A 17,767-nucleotide genomic window follows, 5' to 3' on the forward strand; every position below is an offset into this window, starting at 1 on the left:
CAATCAAGCTAATACTTTTCCATAAAATAAGCAATATGAAAACCAGTAAAAAATGCATACAAATAAAAAGCCAACACTTTCAATAAACGAAGTGCTGCAATCGGTAACAGGTTTATTTGTCGACTGATTAGTGGTGGAAGATAACAGCTGCTAGCCCGGCACACACCTGATGACGCCAGTCCTCAATAAATAAAACAGCAGACCGCCGCCTCAGGCACGGCGACCCACCACGCCGCTTACATGACTCCATACAAAATTACAAATAAAGTGCACATCCTGTAAGGCCTTGGTGACGTCCATCGCCACCGCCACCTCGCCGACATACTGAGAGTCACAAGTACAGCGTCCTCCGCCACAGTCGACTATAGTACAAACACGAGCTACAACCACTACGGATATCCTAGCCGGGCAGCAAAGACGGCAGTCGGTGCGCTCACGCATGCGCACCATCAACACGCGCACACGGTCGGATCCGTCGCCGCGCCGCCGCCGCCGCAGGCACGTAAGCTCCGAACACAGCACCAGCTCAACACGCGCGCACGATAAATGCAAAATGAATCACAAATAACAATAGCGCCCACCGTTCGCACACTCACCCGGCCGGAGTCTACTCTGGCGGCCGCCGGCGGAATCGTATCACAAGTAACAAAGGGGCACGACACGTGCACCGCCTATCGCCGGCCGCTCAGCTGAGTGCCGTCGTTACGACGCGGCGGCGGCGGCGGCGGCCGCTTCTTCAGCGCTGAGCGCGGAGAGTCATAGAGCGGCTGGGCGGGCGCTGCGCCGGTCGGCGAGCCGACCTCGTCCGGCGCGCCGCCGTAGTGCTGCGCCAGCCACTGGCCCACGTGTTGCTCTTTGCCGGCGTCCATGGCGCCGAACGGGTCGCGGAAGCCGAGCACCTCGTGCGGCGACTTGAGGTCGACCTTACACTTTTCGGCCACGGTCCACTTTTTGTGCATGACGCGCTGCAGGTCGCGCAGGAAGTCGCGCGGCGGGCCGACGCTGCACTGCGGCGAGTCCAGTCGGTTGGGCGGCGCCAGCTGCGCCGGCCCAGTGGACAGGCGCGTGGTCTCGCTGCGTTTGGGCGGCGGAGGCGGCGGCCGGCCGCGCGCGTAGATCGGCTGGGGGGCCGGCGCCGGCGCCTCCAACACCACGGGCGAGTCGGCGAACGAGATCTTCTTGGCCCGCTTGCCGCCAGTGCTGTAGATGGGCTCGATGTTGGGCATGGGCGGCGGCAGGGCGGGCGCCATCGGCTCGTGAGCCGGGGGCGGCGGCGGCGGCGGAGGGGACTCACGCAGCGGAGAGCCCATGGCGGCAGCGTAGGCGGGCGGCGCCGGGGCGGCCGGCGGTCGCGGCGGCAGGGCAGTGACGCGCGGCGGCTCCAGCTCGTGTGGGCTCGGCGGCGGCGGCAGCGACGAGACAGACGTCATCGAGGACATCATGAGCTCCTCGGGCGGCGGCGGCAGCGAGGCCAGGCTGAGCATGCTGCCGCTCATCTCGGGCGGCGGCGGCAGGCTCTCCGAGTCGCTGTCGAGGTCGGCCGTCGGCGGCGGCGGCAGCGGCGGCGGCTCGACGCGCGCGCGCACCGTGTCAGCGCTGCGCACGCTGTCGGCGCGCGAGTCGGCGCTGCGGCTGCTGTCGGTGCTGCGCAGACTGTCGGAGCGCGACTCCAGGCTGCGCCCGCTGCCGGTGCTGCGCAGCGTGTCCGTGGCCTGCCGCTCGCGGCGCCGCGTCAGCGTGCCATTCAGCGACTCTGCGTCACCCGTCAGCCGCCGGCCCGGCTGGCGGGTCGGTGTCGTCGGTTTGGAGTCCGGCTGGTCGGTGCTCTCGTCCGCCTTGACCAACAGTCGGGTGGTGGAGGTGAGCGGCAGCTTTGGCGCCATCGACGGCTTCCGCTTGATGGTGCCTTGCGGGTGGTCGCTGTCGAAGGCGTTCTCCGAGGACTTGCTGGAGCTGCTGCCGCTGCAGCGGGAGATGACGCTGTCCTGGCGCCGCATCGGGGAGCGGGCAGAGCCCAGGCTGGAGGAACCTGAGGGGGAGAGGGGAGGGGCGGTCAGTACAGAGCGTCAGCACAGCCTCGGCACCACAGCAGAGCGTAAGAACGAACTCGGCACAAAGCGCAAAAGCGAAATAACGGAAATCAATGCGACAAACGCAGATATAAATCGATACGAATGTCAAGCATCATCAGCTCAGGAACAGCCCAGCCCAGCCTTTCAGTCTGGCCAAACTCATGAGCAGTACCCAACTCACCGTCACTGAGTCGCTCAGCCTGCTCGGCGAGCGCCGCCAGGCTGGCCTCGATGGTGGCGCCATTTTCGCGCGTGGGCGTGCCGGTGGAGGGCGCCACCGAGGCGACGCTGAAGCTGCGCGCGTGCGCCAGCCGGTCGATGTCGTCCTGCGCCAGGTCGTCCATCAGCTGGCGGTAGTTCTCCTGCAGCTGACGACCGTGCTGTCGGCAAAGAGGTCAGCTCAGGTCAGGTGACCCCAAGTCGAATCAGGTCGGAGTGGTGAGGTTGGGGTAAAACTGAAGAGGAGAATAGAGGTTACAGAAAATCATAGATTGAACGTTTCATTGTGTAGACGTAAACATAGAAGAAATAATCTGAGCGGTCATGTACCATTATTGATCTATTGCACAAGACTAATGAAAAATGCCACAACTGCAGTGAACTTTTCAGCGGCCAATGTGGATTCAGGACAGTGTTACCGGCCGGAAACCTATGTACTGCAGCAGTCTGACCCGACGCATGAACCCAATACACGGACACCACTCGCCCAAAGCCGCCGCCCGGTCGCGGACCAGTGCCCGGAATCTGGAACCCTGGCTGATGCAAGGGCGAGCGTGATGTAACGCAGCCCTATCGGAGCTCATAACAAAATCCCGGAATCACAAATATACACGGGTCCGCTGCAGGGCCGAATAGGTCCGGACAAATACGGATCTCTGCCGCTCTGGCTGTGCAGAGACGGACCTCAGTGCTCTCTACAGACCCTCAGAGACCCGGGACCGGCAGCAGTGAGCTCAGGGCGCTCGTCGACCCCTGAGTGCCCCAGTGACGTACCTTGGCCACCCGAATGGCCATCATCCACTGATGAAGGGTGCGCGCGTCGTCAGCACATAGGTAGCGCGTGTGCTTGGGCGCCTTCACTTGAATCTGCGGGTGCTTGATGGCAAAACAGAAGTCGGACGGGGCCTTGTATTTCTTCTTCCAGCCGACTCCGTAGTACACCTGAGGGCGAGTCATACAGCATGAGTCGACGCTGCGTACCTTCCAGGATGTTTAATCTCGGCTACGGTGACTCATACAGACATGAGCTGGCACCCCTTCCGATGGGGTGTAAGTTTATATAGCACTGGCCAAACGCCGCCGGCCAAAAGTAAACCGCAGCGTAGTTACTTTTGATTGACGTAGTCGATTCGGACCATCGATGGTCACGTAGTAGATTATTGTTGGGAAGCGCCTACGAATAGGCATAGGGGTGCGGTGCAATGGAACACGCATACAATCACCAGCATGATTCTTATGGGATAATACACATATACTATATGCTGGATACAAGCACGTTAACAGTTATCGAGCCCGGTAATGACAAAATCGACAGCGCGCATCAAAATCGGACATACCTGATTGACGTCAAACTTGGCGAGGCAGACGAGGTCCTTGGAGGTCTTGACCTTTCCCTTGGGCGAGTAGTAGATGCCGGACCCGCGCAGTACAAAGTGGTGTCTCTTCCACCCCTTCTTGTCCGTCTTCAGCCACAGTTCGCTCTCGATCTCCGGAATCATGGAGCCAGAAGCCGAGAAAAACTCCTGCCGGAGACGGGGCGCCCACGTGAACAACACAAACCGTTGGAACGGTCTCAGCTACGCCACAAACTTTGTGTGTACGCCGCGCAAACATCGCTCGCTGCCAGCGCCGGCTATCATCATCATCATCGTCGCCATCGCCACCGTCGACTGCGTCGCAAACTCGGCCGTGCCGTTTTTACCATCACATCCGCAAACAGGTCGAGCTGAGAATTTGTCGGCGGCGACGAGCGGCAGAGTTTGCTCAGCGCCCGACGAGAGTGCGTCTGAGACGGCACGAAATGGCAGGGCACACTCTGCACGTGATATTGATCGGGGGACTCTCCCGGCAGACGGGCTGAGTGAAATCGGCCGAGGAGTCTGTCATTCGATGCAAAACACGTCGAACGAGGAGGGGTGTGGATAAAAATCCGCCGATAAGTAGCGACTCTATTGGCTCTGAGAGGAACTTGGCTCATCCATTTCGCATTCACACAGGCTATTTGGCTCGACAAAAGAAAGATTCGGGAAAAGGAGCAGCCATTTCTCCTGGTCGACAAGCTGTAGGAGCAATTTTCGAGCAGCCGAGAAAACGAACTTAGTCATGAATAAGGCACAGGCTGCAACAAACGAGAAGTGTCGGCGGACCAGATGGGGCGATTTAGAGGGGTTCCAGCCGGCTTTACGGCTAGATAAGATGAACATTCGCTGCGTCTGCAAGGCCGACCTTCGATGTGAGGGGAATGGTGTTACGTTTAGGTAGAGTTACTCTGTTGCGCCCATTACCATCTCTCTCCCTCTCTCCCGCTACTCTCGTCAGACTTCTCCCCTCCTGGTCTCGTACCTCTATGAGCTGAGCGCGTCCGTCGTCGTCCAGATGGGCCTGCTGACCGCCGGCCGACGGCAGCAGGTACAGCTCCGGACGGACAAACAGGTCGTACTTGTCGGCACGCTCCTGGAAGCGCAGCTCGTTCTTCGAGTCGCGAGTCCACTGCATCAGGTTGTCCACTAGGTTCTCGTGGTCCTCGTAAACACGCTCTGAAAATGGAGAACAGAGGGCGTGAGATGGCTGGAGCTGGACACATACTTTCGTAAATTAGTAAGACCTCGGATAAGAGAGTAGCTTGCAAGTCGATGCGAAAAACATCGGCCAAGGAAAGGATATTGCGGAGTGGACATAATATGGGAATGAGGCATGGAAGAGGTTAAGCGTCCGTGTCTTGGGAGACACCAGAGTGGCTCTCTAGGCACGGGAGGTCACGGGTCATCCCTGTCGTGACCCGCCCCGTGCCGTGTGAGGTTACCGGCGCTGTCACGGTTCACCGGGCGGGTCACGAGCGTTACCCGGGTCACCTGCGGGGTCCACTCACGGGCGACACCGGATAGGCGGCCGAAAATTACTGACCGTCCCAGGGAGATCAGTTTACGACCCAGCCAGCACGAGCGGCCTCTCCCTCACAAATAACGCAACAAGGCCTGATTGTGTGTGTTGACAAGTCGGATCGCTGGCTCCGATAAACGTTCCTTAATTTGACAGGCCCGCATCAATTTTCTCGCAACTTAAACAGAAACAGAGCCAAGTTGGCGACGGGAGATTATTGCCGTCAGAAACTCCGAGCCAACGCAGTAAACAGGGCCAACGAACGAAACTCTCCCACGAAATAATATTCCAAAAACAGAATTAACATCTCGCCTAGACCCAGAGGGGTTAAAAGCAGACTCCTCGCCTTTGAACAGCCAGCTCGGAGTCTCGCACGGAGCGCTCACTCACCCATGAGCAGCTCGGGCAGGTACTCCGTGATAGCCCAGCGCGGCTCCATGCGCACGTGGTTCTTGTCGGCCAGCATCCTGGTCACGTGTCCGCAGCTCATCTTCTCGTCGACCAGCAGGCTCTTGGTGCTGCCGTCGCCCATGAACGCCTTGATAAACAGCTTCTTGACGTTGGCCTCGCGGATCTTCTCCAGTGCCAGCTTGATCTTCTCGGCCTTGATCCGCGCTGCCTGGTCCGCCTGCAGGTAAAACAGCAAATATGTTGTCAAACGTACAACACTCGACGTCTTTTACCTAACTACCGCTTTTTGCACCCGACAGTAAAATGATAGTAATAGCAAAATGGTCATGGTAAAGTACACAACTACAGGCAGCCCGCGTTTCTCTATTATCTCCTGCCGCCCTCCGACCGCCACAGTTTGTGTGTGTGGTCCAACGGACCGGGCGAGGACGTCCAATCGAACGCCGCCGGTCTGTTATTGTCTGCCGTCAGATCCACTCGGCGTGGCTGTGTCCGCCCGGCAGCCCGGCTCCCCGGCGCCGCCGGGCCGAGCTGCAACGTTCCGCGGCTGCAGCGGCCGGACTGAGCGGAACGCGGGCCACACAAATAGAGCTGATGGCCGAAATGACGCTACCCGCCGCATTCCAGGCGACCCCTCCCTCTCTCCTGGAGGGCCTCTGGCTGCAGAGGGGGCGGGGTGCGCCCGACGGGGAGGCGAACGACCCGCCGACCGAGTCCGGGATGTCGTGACAGGATACAAACGGGAGGCGACAGTGGCGGCCATGAAAGTAAAAAGAGCCATGGAACCGGAGCTAAGAGTGCTATCCATATTCCATGCTGTTGGATTTTGGAGATAAATTGGAAAATATGTCATGGCTGGTGGTGGCTTAAGAAAAATTACTTATACTTTGCAACAAATGTCCGAACACCTTAAGACCAGTGCAAAAAAAAAACATCGCAGTGAAATATAAACTAAGAGATCAGCAATAGGGGTGCTCACTACAGACCTACACAAAGTCCGACAGAATACAGCCATCTCTGTGTTAGCCGCCTGAAGTAAACAGTCCAGTGGGTCACCAGCGGCCACTCCTTTTTTGGCCGAGTTCGGGGTCACATCCACTCTGCCACGGTCGTCGCATCAGACGAGCTCCCGGCGCCAGCTGTGGTCCCATGGCACCGCAGCTGGGCCCGGTTATTATAGGGTCAGGGGCGGGGGCCGGGACAGCAGCGGGGGCGGGGCAGCAGCACACCACCGGCGCGCCCACCGCAGCAGGGGGCGGCGGTGTATCAGCCCGGAGGTCCTGCTGCCTTGTGAGGACGGAGCGACTGTCCAGGGGGCGCCACAGCAGCGGTCCGACGCTGGGGACGGGTCGGTAGAGGCCCCGGGCGGAGGTCGGACGGGAGGCGATATAAACAACGCCGGACCGTTGGCTGGTAACGGCGGCCGCAGCAGCGGCGGCAGGGCCCGGGCAGGGGCGGCGACAGAGGCGACGAGAGCGATCGGGATAAAACCTCCAGCCGCCGTCGGGCTCTAGCCTCCGCCCTACCAGACACGCCCCAGACGGATTGCTTCACCTCAGCCACCTTCTCGACCAGAAATAGCTGCCTGCACGCGCGGCGCCGCGCCGCCGGACTGACCGCAAACTGTCGGCTCTCATCGCCAGCGAAAATAGCCGCCGGCGGCGTGCACGGGCCGACTCCAGATGGGTGCCATTTCCGTGCTGCTGTCACTCAGCAGGCGCACGTGCGCGGAGGAGACGGCTCAGCGGCGCGCGCCGACAGGTAGTGAGGTGTCGGTCGACAGGCACTGTGTTCGACAGGCGGTACTGGTCGGCGGCGGCGCGACCACCGGCGCCTGGGCTGTCACTCGGTGGAGTCTTCACCTCAGGGCGGTGCGATTCACGCTCCTGATGAAGGTTTGGCATCTGTTCCCACCCCAACAAGGGACAGTTCCCCTCAGAGGTCTTCGGAGAGTCCCTGGTCTTTGGGAATTCGCCAGACAAGAAACACCACACCGACTCACTCTAAAGGCGTCGCTGAGAGTGCGCAACTCCCTCACCCCTCTCTATGTACCCCGCTCCGCCCCGCAGTGACCGCCTCTGTCTCCCAGCAGCGCGCTGACATCACCCAGCGACCGGCCACCTCCCGGCTACTCAAGGCCGCGGTGTCCGTCGACTCTGCCAGCCCCCCGTGACCCCGCCCCGGCCATTCATTCGCGCACCGCCTGCAGGGAGCAGCGCCAGCGGCGTCTGCGGCCGCACAGCCCGCTGGCGCCGTCTTTGTCTGACCCGGACGGCGGCCGACGACGCCTCCGGAGTGCACGGTGCACGGCCGTGCGGCGGCGGGCCGGCAGCCAAAGTTGACACAGGACTGACCGCAACGGCGAACGCTGCCAACCCCTCCGAGGGAACGAGAGTGTAGAGCCGAATACATCCTCTTGAAACGGCCTTTCCGAAGCTAATTCACGGCATGATGTCCGAGCTCGACTGGATTTAGCGGTATATGGATTCACGTCGTTCATTGGTCATCGAAATCACTATAGTTATGGACTGGTATATTTTGCAACAGTGCCACTCCGACGTAGAATGTCGGCACCGACAGCCTCCGGTCCGTGGCTGTCCAGCCGCCGTCATCCCTGACACGGTTCATCGCCGCTGTTTCCCGGGCGGGTTAAACATCCACAAAACGAGCGCGTCAGACCGGCAACTTTGACCGGCGTGGCCGGAGCGACGGGCGACAGCGGTGACCGTGGAGCAGTCGTGGCTAAAGCAGTTTCCAGACACTCGCCACTGTCAGTCCACACGTCACATGGAGGGCGGCAACTCAGCGCAGAATCATAAGCAGAACCATATACGCTATGCGGAGATTACGCAAATATCCTGCGCGGAAACCATGCGGAAAACTTCAGGAAACCGCACGAAATCGCGCGCTTCGTCGAACGGAGGTTCATAAGTCGATTTCTACGAACGCGCCTACACGGTCGGCTGCTCGAGGAGCGAGGTTCGGCGGGCAGCTGTATCGATTTCTGGCGACTTCAGACTCCTAACGATGTCGTCAGACGGGGCCAGAGCGACTGTTTGGAGCGGTCCTGCACCGGCGGCGCCACTCTGACACGGAATTCGGACACATCCGAGCGACCCTTCAAACGGAGCCGTTACCAACGATAACTGCAATCGGCGGAGAGTGCATACCGGGACAAACTCTGACCTTAAAAACGTTCGGCCCGATATCTAATGATAGGTTTACGTGGCAGCCGTTCTAGTCGTGCGCCTCCGCCCAGTGTAAACCCAGCTTTATACGACTTCGCTCTCTAACTGCTCGGGCACGTGCGCAGGCAGTATATCACAGGTGACGAAATCGATTGCCCATGCACCTATCTGTGAACAGAATATTAAAAGCCCGCTACAGTTATCCCCTGCTAAAATGAACTACGAGACCCATCATTTGACCGTTTAACTAGCGCCAATAAATTAGCACCAGCCTTCGCCGCGCTGAACTACACGCTCTGGCGATGATTTAATGCGACACTGACCTGTGAGGTGGGGCTGGCGGCCGAGCCGACTCCGCTCGAGGACTTGGAAACCTCCGTGCGCGCGCCGCTGCCGCCGCTGCCGCCGGAGGAGGCAGACGACTCACTGGACAGCATCGACAGGTTGTCCGAGAAGGCCGAGTCATTGTCGGGGCTCTCTGTGCGCGGACCTGTCGGAGAGAGAACGATCGGGTCAGGTCAGGTCAGGTCAGGGTAACGGGGTAACAAGCGTTAGACGAGGCAAAGAGGGTAGTCAGACCCAACTGATGCTTATCTAACAGGTGTTAAGGTTCCCGAAAGGAAAAGCCAGCGTTTCATGACCGAGCAATGAATAGGCGAGGCTCATCAATGGTAAGTGTAAGCGTAAACAGGCTCGTCTTTCCTATGAAACGACAACTTCATGATTGAGTGAGAGGCACTTATTGAAGCGACTTAATTACGTTTAGAGTCGTCTCTCCACGCGCCGTGAGTCATTCAATCAGTGGACAGACTCTAAACTATTCCTTATGTCACGACAAATGTGAATGTGAGGGCAAGATCCACACGAACAAACCCCTAGCGCCACCCCCAGACTCAAGCTAAGACCTCAGGATCCCAACCCCAGGCCAGCACGCAGGCGCATTGTGTCACACCGCTCACCCTTCTCATGGCGCTGTGACCAGTCCACCTCAGACGAGTAGTTGACCTCGAACTTGGGCCGGGCGCCGCCGCCCATCGTGCCCGGTTTTCGCGGAGGAACGGGGTGCAGTGGTCCGAGGCCGTCCTCTCCCGGCGCTTCTGAGAAAGGAGCTCAGTGTCAACACCAGCCAGCATCACCACTCTCATCACCGGGCACGATATCACAGGGCAATGTGACTTGTGTCAGAGCTGACAAACTGCTATCTGTGTTTGACAAGCTAACATCAATACAATATCGTTATTGGTAACAATGCAAGCTCACGATTTTTGTGGTCATTCGCCATAACAAAGGAGCCACCAAGCGACCGCATCTCACTCACAGCTGAACAGCACAGCCATCTGAACCAAGGCCGTGTATAGGGTTGGACCAGCCGACTTCTGCTGTGCAACTACGACGACCGAATGCATATATAAAAACCAGCCACACACACACTTACACAAATACACCCTGACTCGACTGAGACCAATGACGTAACCACCCAGTACCGCTGAGAAGTAGGCCGCTGGGCGCTGACTCTGAGGTTCACAAACCGGTAGTGTAACCGATGACGTTGTCAACGACAGGGGCTCCGGCCCCACCCGCACGCGGGTCCAGACACCCGTTCACGGGATGTGAGGGGTGACGCGGTGGACATAGGTGATTGCGATATTGGGTTTGATTACGTCACGTCGGTCGCGGCGACCGCGAAACCAATGCGGCAAACTCGGAGCACAAGTGTCGGGGACAGGCGGCGACCGAGTTACGTGGAGAGCTGACGACATATCTGCGGCCGAGGCAGTCATCCGTCATCATACGGCAGATGGTAGCGGCGGCTGCAGCTGTCGGATATCGGATCCCACACATATGTCTGTCACAACATACCCGACACGAGCTTCCGACAACAGTCCGACGCCCACGCACCGGCACCAGCCTAGATTTTGTCAGCGCTGCGCCGGGCCGGCCTCGTTCCCTACCGCACGCCCGCAATCGTCGCCGTGCGCCGCGTCGGCCGCCATCTGTGCCGCATTTGCCGCGCGCCCAGCAAAAACAATCGGTCGCCGGCGTAATCGACGCACAGCAGACAATAGTGGCGCGGGGGTTGGTAATAAGCGGCGCATTGGCTGCCGGTGCTGCTAGTCGGTCCGCCAGATCGGTCGACCAGACATGCAAATTGGCTCGGTCCGTCCGACGGCCTTTTGTTCGCCAACCGAAATAGATTGAAAGCAGGCGGAGGGCTGCGGGCCGACGGGATCCGATGAGAGATAGTCGGCAGCGACGAGCGACGGCCGCGGGTCGGTCGACGACGGATGTCCCGGGGTGCTCTATAACCCTCTGGAAGTCTGCCCGCCGCGCACCGGGAGTGACGCGGCAGCTGAGGATATATCGAGAGACGACCGACACCCGCGAGAAAGCACAGCGATATCGGATTTTGCAGAGGAGCATTAATTCTTGCCCCAGGAGTCAGGTTCAAGATTAGTGGAAGCAAGGGCACAGCCGTGCAGTTTGCACCAAAATAAACGAAAACAGGAGGATAGTGCAGTGTGAAACTACGCCATTTCAGCTCCAGTAATGCTCCGAGCTTCAGTCAACTTATACGGACCGTGGGCAGTTGGAGTTTGGACAGTAGCTATGTTGCCTATAATTCATATAGGAATAGCATAATCAAAATTTCTCAGCCAGCAGTTTCTATGCAATGACTGTGACAAACGAACTAGGACCGTCAATCCACTAACTTACCGACTGACAGGTAAAGTCATTAGCTCATTCACTCACCCAGTCACCCGCAGTAGCTCACTCGCTCACTCACTCACCCGCTCACACCATTCCCCCTCTCTCACCTGGCTTTCGTCCAGGTGCGATTACTGGTTTCCCTTTGATCTCCTTATCGAACTGAGTCTCGAGTGCGCACAGTTCTCCTAGAATGGCGTCCAACTCGACATCCTGAGAGCCTGCAGGCAGATAGAGCCAGAACACAATGTCAAACACAGGTAGAGACGATGTCAGAAGCATACAATGGGAACACGGTGAAGGAATTGGTTCTATAGATGAACGTCTAAAGCAGTGAACACGTTCGGAGAAAAGTTGATCGACGACAGGCGCTCATATCTCGGCTCGACTGCTGTTCCTAGAGCGTGTGACTCTCCCTTCATAAGCAGAGCTGTGGGGACGACGGCAGCCGCCGGGCTCAGCCGGGGCCGCATGGCAACAACGGAGCGCTCGCCCCTCCCGGCGCCCTCTCCCCTCGCCCTCGGCCGGAGCTCTGCAGGCACACTGCCCCGCCCCGCTCCCCCCCCCCTCTCCGGCAGAGCGGCGGTGAGTCGGCGGCGCTGAGTTGGTGAGTAGGGGTGAGTCAGGGGTGTCGTGACCCGCACCCGTCCATCGCACCCCATCAGCTGACCGTTCAGCTCGCAGACCACGAGTTATGGCCCATCAACGCACATAAAGGCAGCGTTAGCCGCGTGACGGGAACATCAGGCGATTAGAAGTGTTCATCAGAACTAACAGAAGGGGGATGGGCAGGGTTGGGGGGTGTTTGTGAAATACGGAAGTGAAGCTGGACATTCTACGATGTGTTTTGATGGGCTGTTGTTAGGTGCCGTAACTGATCAGTCGTCGTTGAACGTTCCCATAGCTCTCTGCAGTGTGTACGGTTGGCTACAACTATCGATTCAGCTCCCTGCAACCAGTCGTGGTTCCCCACGCTGGCCCACACGACGACACTGATCTGTTGCCGTATGTATCCCGTCCAGCGCCCTGTACGCCCTGTTCACAGCTCTGTAAACACGAATCGCCCCGTCTCTACAGCGCAGTCATGACAAACGTCTCTCACTAATGGAGACTACTGCAGCTCAGATATAGTACAACCTTCGGTACCTAGGTAGGTATAGGTATAATGGTGAGGTCACGTGACCTACCGGACCTCATGTTAGCTACTTTATTTCACTTGAACTTTTATACATTACAAGAGACACATCTGCCGGGAACATTTCAAACTACTACACATAAAAGGTCAGCAATCCTGGACGAGTACCTAACACACCATCAAATAATCACCTCCCAAAGAAACAACTCGCACCTCACTCCACGATACTCTGACCGACCATGCCCTCCCCTCCTCCTCCCGCCCACGACAGAAGCCTCCCACATGCATTATGGATCGTCTGTAGTATACAGCGGGCGGACCAGGCCTCGATCGCCGGTCAATGCAGCTCCGAGGCTCATCACACACAGGCAGCACGGTCGATACTGCCCGTGATTCATATTCGTGCCATGATCCAGATCCATTTAATTTACGTTGTGGCATTTGTTACAGATATCCTGCTATCAATCATACCGTATTGGTTGGTAGAAACGCTCAATCATGGTAATTATGTTTGTTTTCTGAATAGATAAACTTATCTGACGTCTCCTCTGATCAAGTGTGAGCATCTTTTTCAATAATTTGTCTTCTCTTTATCCTCACATCGTCATGTTCTCTGGCTTCCTTAGTCTTCCTTTATCTCCTCCCAGCTCCCTCCTCTCCTCCCCTCCCTCTCTCCCCACGTCCTCCCGTCAGCTCACCCTCGAGTACGGCCATGGACAGCCGGTAGGAGTCGGTGCGCGGCGCATGGCTGTACTGCTCGGCGGAACTGGTCGACTCAGGACGTCCACTGCTGCTGGAACACGCCGAGGCAGTGGCTGAGTCCAGGCCCTGAAACACACAGAAAATACACGGTTAGGTCGGACAAGAGACTAGGTATATGGCAAAAAAAGCGATCGGGATGTCACTAAAAGACGACGCATCGGCACGCCACCAATCATACGGTAATGTGAGTAAATCGTCAAGACGGTGAAAAAACTGAATACTCGTAGAAGTCATGCGAAATAAAAACATCGTATTACATTTGAAATGATCAATCTTTCATGATTGCGTCGAACGTCGTGTACTTGCATGCGTCCATTCATGCGTCGGAGGAATCCCTATGGACATTGCGGCACAGCCTACCTACAGGCGTCCACTACTGGCGCCATCTATCGGCTAGAATGTCGGTACGCAATGCGGTGCAGCATACATTCAGGCGTAACAGTTAACGCCATCTAGGGACAGCATTTGCAAACCGTGGCGCATAACAATGAGCTAATTCATGGAGTAGTAAAGTAATCTTGAATTTATGCGCCACAAAGGTCCAATATTGAGACAGATATTACGATTTCGCAAAACACATTCAGCGAACTGTCGCAATGCCTATATCTATCAGATAACAAAGAAGAGGGACTGTTGCAGCAGCAGAAAAGATCATTCTTCACCAGGCCGACCTGCCCACGCTTTTTAGAGCTCGACCGATATAACAGCAGCAGAATGTTGAGATAAGGCAAAAGGCGATTACAGTGTACTGTTGTGGTACCGCTGGACGGCAAAAAGACCATTGGTCACGGCGATTGCAGTTTTTAGAGAGCGCTAGGCAAACACACTTCGCTAAGCTTCTCGAGGGATCATTCAGCATGCACGCTGACACGGAAGCGAAATGGATGGCGAGGACGGGGCTGGCAAAACAAAGCAGAACTCATAAAAGGACCTAGCTACTCTGTGGGGAGATGTCCGCTCCCCTGAACCGCCGCCTATCTCAATTTATATAACTGCACCGACTGTTCTAAGATACTCTCAACTGCGGGCAGCAACATAAATATACAGCGACAGAGCGTCGCCGCTCGGGCGCTGCTGACACAGCTCTCGGGGGAGCGGTCAGCACCTAATTACACCATGCACAGTGCACATTATAGCCCGGCTCAACACAGCACAGCCCGGGGCTGCGGACTTTCCGGCCCGCTCCGTTGGATGTTGAACTCCCAGAGAGACAGCCGGCCAAACTACACTCAATTGTGGACCCGCCGACGTACACCGTCGAGTAAAACTTTCCAACTTTGGTGCCGATCTGTCAGACAGATATTCTCTGGGGAGTCGAGCACTGACGCGCGAACATTGTCAGAGTCCCACCGGTGTGTCAGTTGGATTAATTTCCACCAGCTTGTACCGAGTTCTGTACGCTGTCACCGGCGTTCGGACAGAGAGTGTTTCGCCGTTACTGGACCGCCCTAACCCTCGTCCCCGGGGTACCTCAGCAGCGCGTGCACCCAACCATTCCTGGCGCACGCTCACGATAGGCGTGGTCATTGCGGCGCACCACACGAGTCGATTGTGGCGCAGTCGAGCGCGTTATGCCGGCACACATGCAGTTGGCAGGGGGGATGGTGGTTCAATCGAGCGGCAGGGCCGTGGAGAGCTGCGGTGGTCATGGGCAGCGGGAGATGGGAGGAGGCTTGAGGGAGATGGGTGTCCACACTGCGCCCAGTACCTCCATGACCGTACGGACAGACTCGAGCAAATACAGCCGGGACTGCACGCTTCTGTTCTTAGGACAGTGACGCCAACAATCCTTGCTAATAATTGTCCCTAAAGTAGCAGCAACACTATGCAATTGCAGACATTTTCAAACGAGCCATTCCCTCAAAATTACACCTTGCGTGATTGCGTTGGGGCGCTACGGACGCTATCTGCAACAAAACATCACGAACCCACCTTCGGTCACTCCCGGAACGCCCCCGCCATCGCCTCAGCCGGCCTCCGTGTCACCGTATCACTGCAGTATCACCAAGTGTCACTGTAGTGTCACCGAATGTCACTGTAGTGTCACCGGTGTGTCACTAGCTCCTCTTGTGTCCCCTCCAGGTCACCGGTGCGGTACACGCTCCGTCACCGTCTCCGTCACCGTCCCCTTCGCTCCTTCACGCTCCTGCACCCCGAGCACCCCGGAGCCGTGCTCTCTGCACGCTGCTGTGAGCAGACGGTCACTGAGCGACGCTGACCGCCGGAGATGAGCCGAGCAGAGCACACCACCGCCCGATGGCGCTACTGAGCCTAACCTAACCGCGGGGCGTCACTGCTCCGAGCAGACCCCGCCGCCGGTCCTCCCAAAACAGAGCGGTCCTGTCCGATCCGGCCGGACTCTGGACTGGAGACTATCCAAACAGGGACCATGGCGCCGGCGGGCAGCGAAGGACGGAGGCGGGAGGTGGGAGGTGGGCGGTGGGCGGTGGGCGGTGGGCGGTGGGCGGTGGGCGGACGGCGGCGGCACAGGGATGTTTACAGCCGCCTCAACCGGTCACTTCCTGCTGCCAGCGATCGGCTCGTCCGCTGCATTGGCTGCAGAGCGTACTGGGAGAGCACCATACCGGGCGGCGCCGCCGAACGGCATGCCAGGGTGGGCATTCGCCGCAAATAACCAGTCCCTGGAGACCGTTGGTTGACTGCTGGCCACACAAAACAACAGAGAAGACGCCACAGTGTTTACTGTGACCACCAAATGCCGTGTGCAGCGCTCACTGCAGCGCTGCATCTGCTGCTGGTGGAGCTCGCTTTCCTTGAGCCGCATGCCAGCTTAGATGTTTCCGAGCGATTACATGCCACTCCTCTCGTCTTCCCAGCCCCGTTCATCAGCTCCCTCCCCTCCCCAGCAGAGGCAGTAAGCCGAGGCCCCTAACGGGAAGACGGCAATGATCACAAGCACGGCCATTCTCCCTGCCTGGGGCTCGCCTTAGCGTCTGACCAATGGCGCGGCGCGTTTTCTGCTAACGTTAGCGGTCGCCATCCGGCTGTGAACGGAGGGCTTCCGGCGGCGCGGACTGCCAGTGGAATCCCCCGGCGGAAATTCCGCGTCTCGTACGGCGGGCGGGCCGACCGCTGCCAAAAAACATCGCCCACTGACTCAGCCGGGCCCGACGTCGCCAAAATTCTCCATCAGGTCCGGCGTCGGTTCCGCCAAATCATAGATCGCCCTCGCCCAGCCACGGCTACGCCTAGGAGACTATATAGCTGAACCCATCTCCTCCAACATCTCTCGAGCCGCAGCAACTCCGTCCGTCAGCTCGCCGGATACACAGTTCCAGCTGCGCCAAACACCTGCACCGGCACGTGCGGCCCATTTCAGTGTGCGGCGCCAGCCTCGGCAGAGGGGTGGCCCGCTGCCAGCAGCGCTCGTCGGCAGCTGGTTACATCAACGCGCAACGAAAGACCACGGCAAGGCGCAGAGACCAGGGCACGGCCTGGAGCAGTCTAGAGAGCACAGCACGGTGCGTCTCAGAACGGCAATCGTCGACAAATCGTCCCTCTCGGCTCTCATCATGGCCCGTCCTCTCGACCTCTCGCTATCCCTCGCCGCCGCTCCGTCCTCCCGCCGCCGTCGCCGGCGACGATGACGTGCCGGGGTCATCAAACTCTGTTACGTGGGCCGACGGAGCCGACGGCGAATGAGGGCGGAGCGACGCTGTCGACGAGCCCCGACGGCCGAGAGATGACGGAGGAGGTCACACGGGACCCAGACATGCGACAATTTCCGGTCCGGCAAGTCAACGAGATGAGCCATAGCGGGACGATGAAAGCCAGACGGGCATGAGGATGAGATAACAATAAATAATAATCTACTAAGGCATGAGATACGGAATTCGTCGACAAACTGTGTGCAAATAAATTCGCGATAGCAAAATCGGTGATCAAAAGATACGATAAGATTCTTTTTTAGATTTACATCACGCTGCCGCTGTTTTTATTTCATGCGCCACTTCGCGCAGTATCTAATATATAATAATTAGGTAGGTAAGCAGACATGATTCGACTCGCCCTACCGCTCATCCAGACCGGCAGGCGGTGGACGATTCTGTCCGCGCAAGGGGAGGTGGGCTATTTCGGCACTCTGCACCGTCTCCGACGGAGCCCCGGTGGAGCCGCCCGCCCGCCCGCCGCGGGGCTGGCAGGCCGGGTCGGGCAGATGATCTCCGGTCGTCAGTGTGCTCCTCTGCCTCTGCAGCCGAGGCCGGTGTTTACGGAAGTGACATTGGACGGCGGAGGAGGAGGCGCGGCTGCAGCTCCGTCCGCTGCAGCTCTGGGCGGCAGGCAGCTCGGAGCTGGCTCAGCTCTGTTCTACATCAGTAGATCCGTTATATATCCTCGCGTAGTGCTTTTAGCCATCGAGTATCATGCCGAAG

General features: G+C 58.2%; 1 protein-coding gene across 12 annotated transcripts in view; it reads right to left on the reverse strand.

The window, feature by feature from the left end:
- Nucleotides 1–95: 95 nt before the first annotated feature.
- Nucleotides 96–17,767, reverse strand: part of LOC122391066 (amyloid beta A4 precursor protein-binding family B member 1-interacting protein-like) — a 96,758-nt gene continuing 79,086 nt past the window's right edge. For 5 of the 12 annotated variants that reach the window (XM_043384618.1, XM_043384620.1, XM_043384622.1 and 2 more), the window contains 11 exons: nucleotides 13,310–13,439; nucleotides 11,587–11,697; nucleotides 9,730–9,867; nucleotides 9,094–9,260; nucleotides 5,562–5,799; nucleotides 4,635–4,828; nucleotides 3,629–3,814; nucleotides 3,066–3,233; nucleotides 2,254–2,452; nucleotides 733–2,029; nucleotides 96–487 (listed from right to left, as the gene is read on the reverse strand). In XM_043384618.1, the coding sequence (XP_043240553.1) occupies nucleotides 211–487; nucleotides 733–2,029; nucleotides 2,254–2,452; nucleotides 3,066–3,233; nucleotides 3,629–3,814; nucleotides 4,635–4,828; nucleotides 5,562–5,799; nucleotides 9,094–9,260; nucleotides 9,730–9,867; nucleotides 11,587–11,697; nucleotides 13,310–13,439 (3,105 nt within the window). In that variant the 3' untranslated portion in view covers nucleotides 96–210. Of the gene's footprint in view, nucleotides 2,030–2,253; nucleotides 2,453–3,065; nucleotides 3,234–3,628; nucleotides 3,815–4,634; nucleotides 4,829–5,561; nucleotides 5,800–9,093; nucleotides 9,261–9,729; nucleotides 9,868–11,586; nucleotides 11,698–13,309; nucleotides 13,440–17,767 lie in introns of all 12 variants that reach the window. The other 7 variants (XM_043384624.1, XM_043384626.1, XM_043384621.1 and 4 more) reach the window with 3 other exon arrangements.

The sequence above is a fragment of the Amphibalanus amphitrite genome, unplaced genomic scaffold (genome assembly GCF_019059575.1).
Source record: "Amphibalanus amphitrite isolate SeventyFive unplaced genomic scaffold, NRLGWU_Aamphi_draft 000420F_arrow, whole genome shotgun sequence".
NCBI classification, from domain to species: domain Eukaryota; kingdom Metazoa; phylum Arthropoda; class Thecostraca; order Balanomorpha; family Balanidae; genus Amphibalanus; species Amphibalanus amphitrite.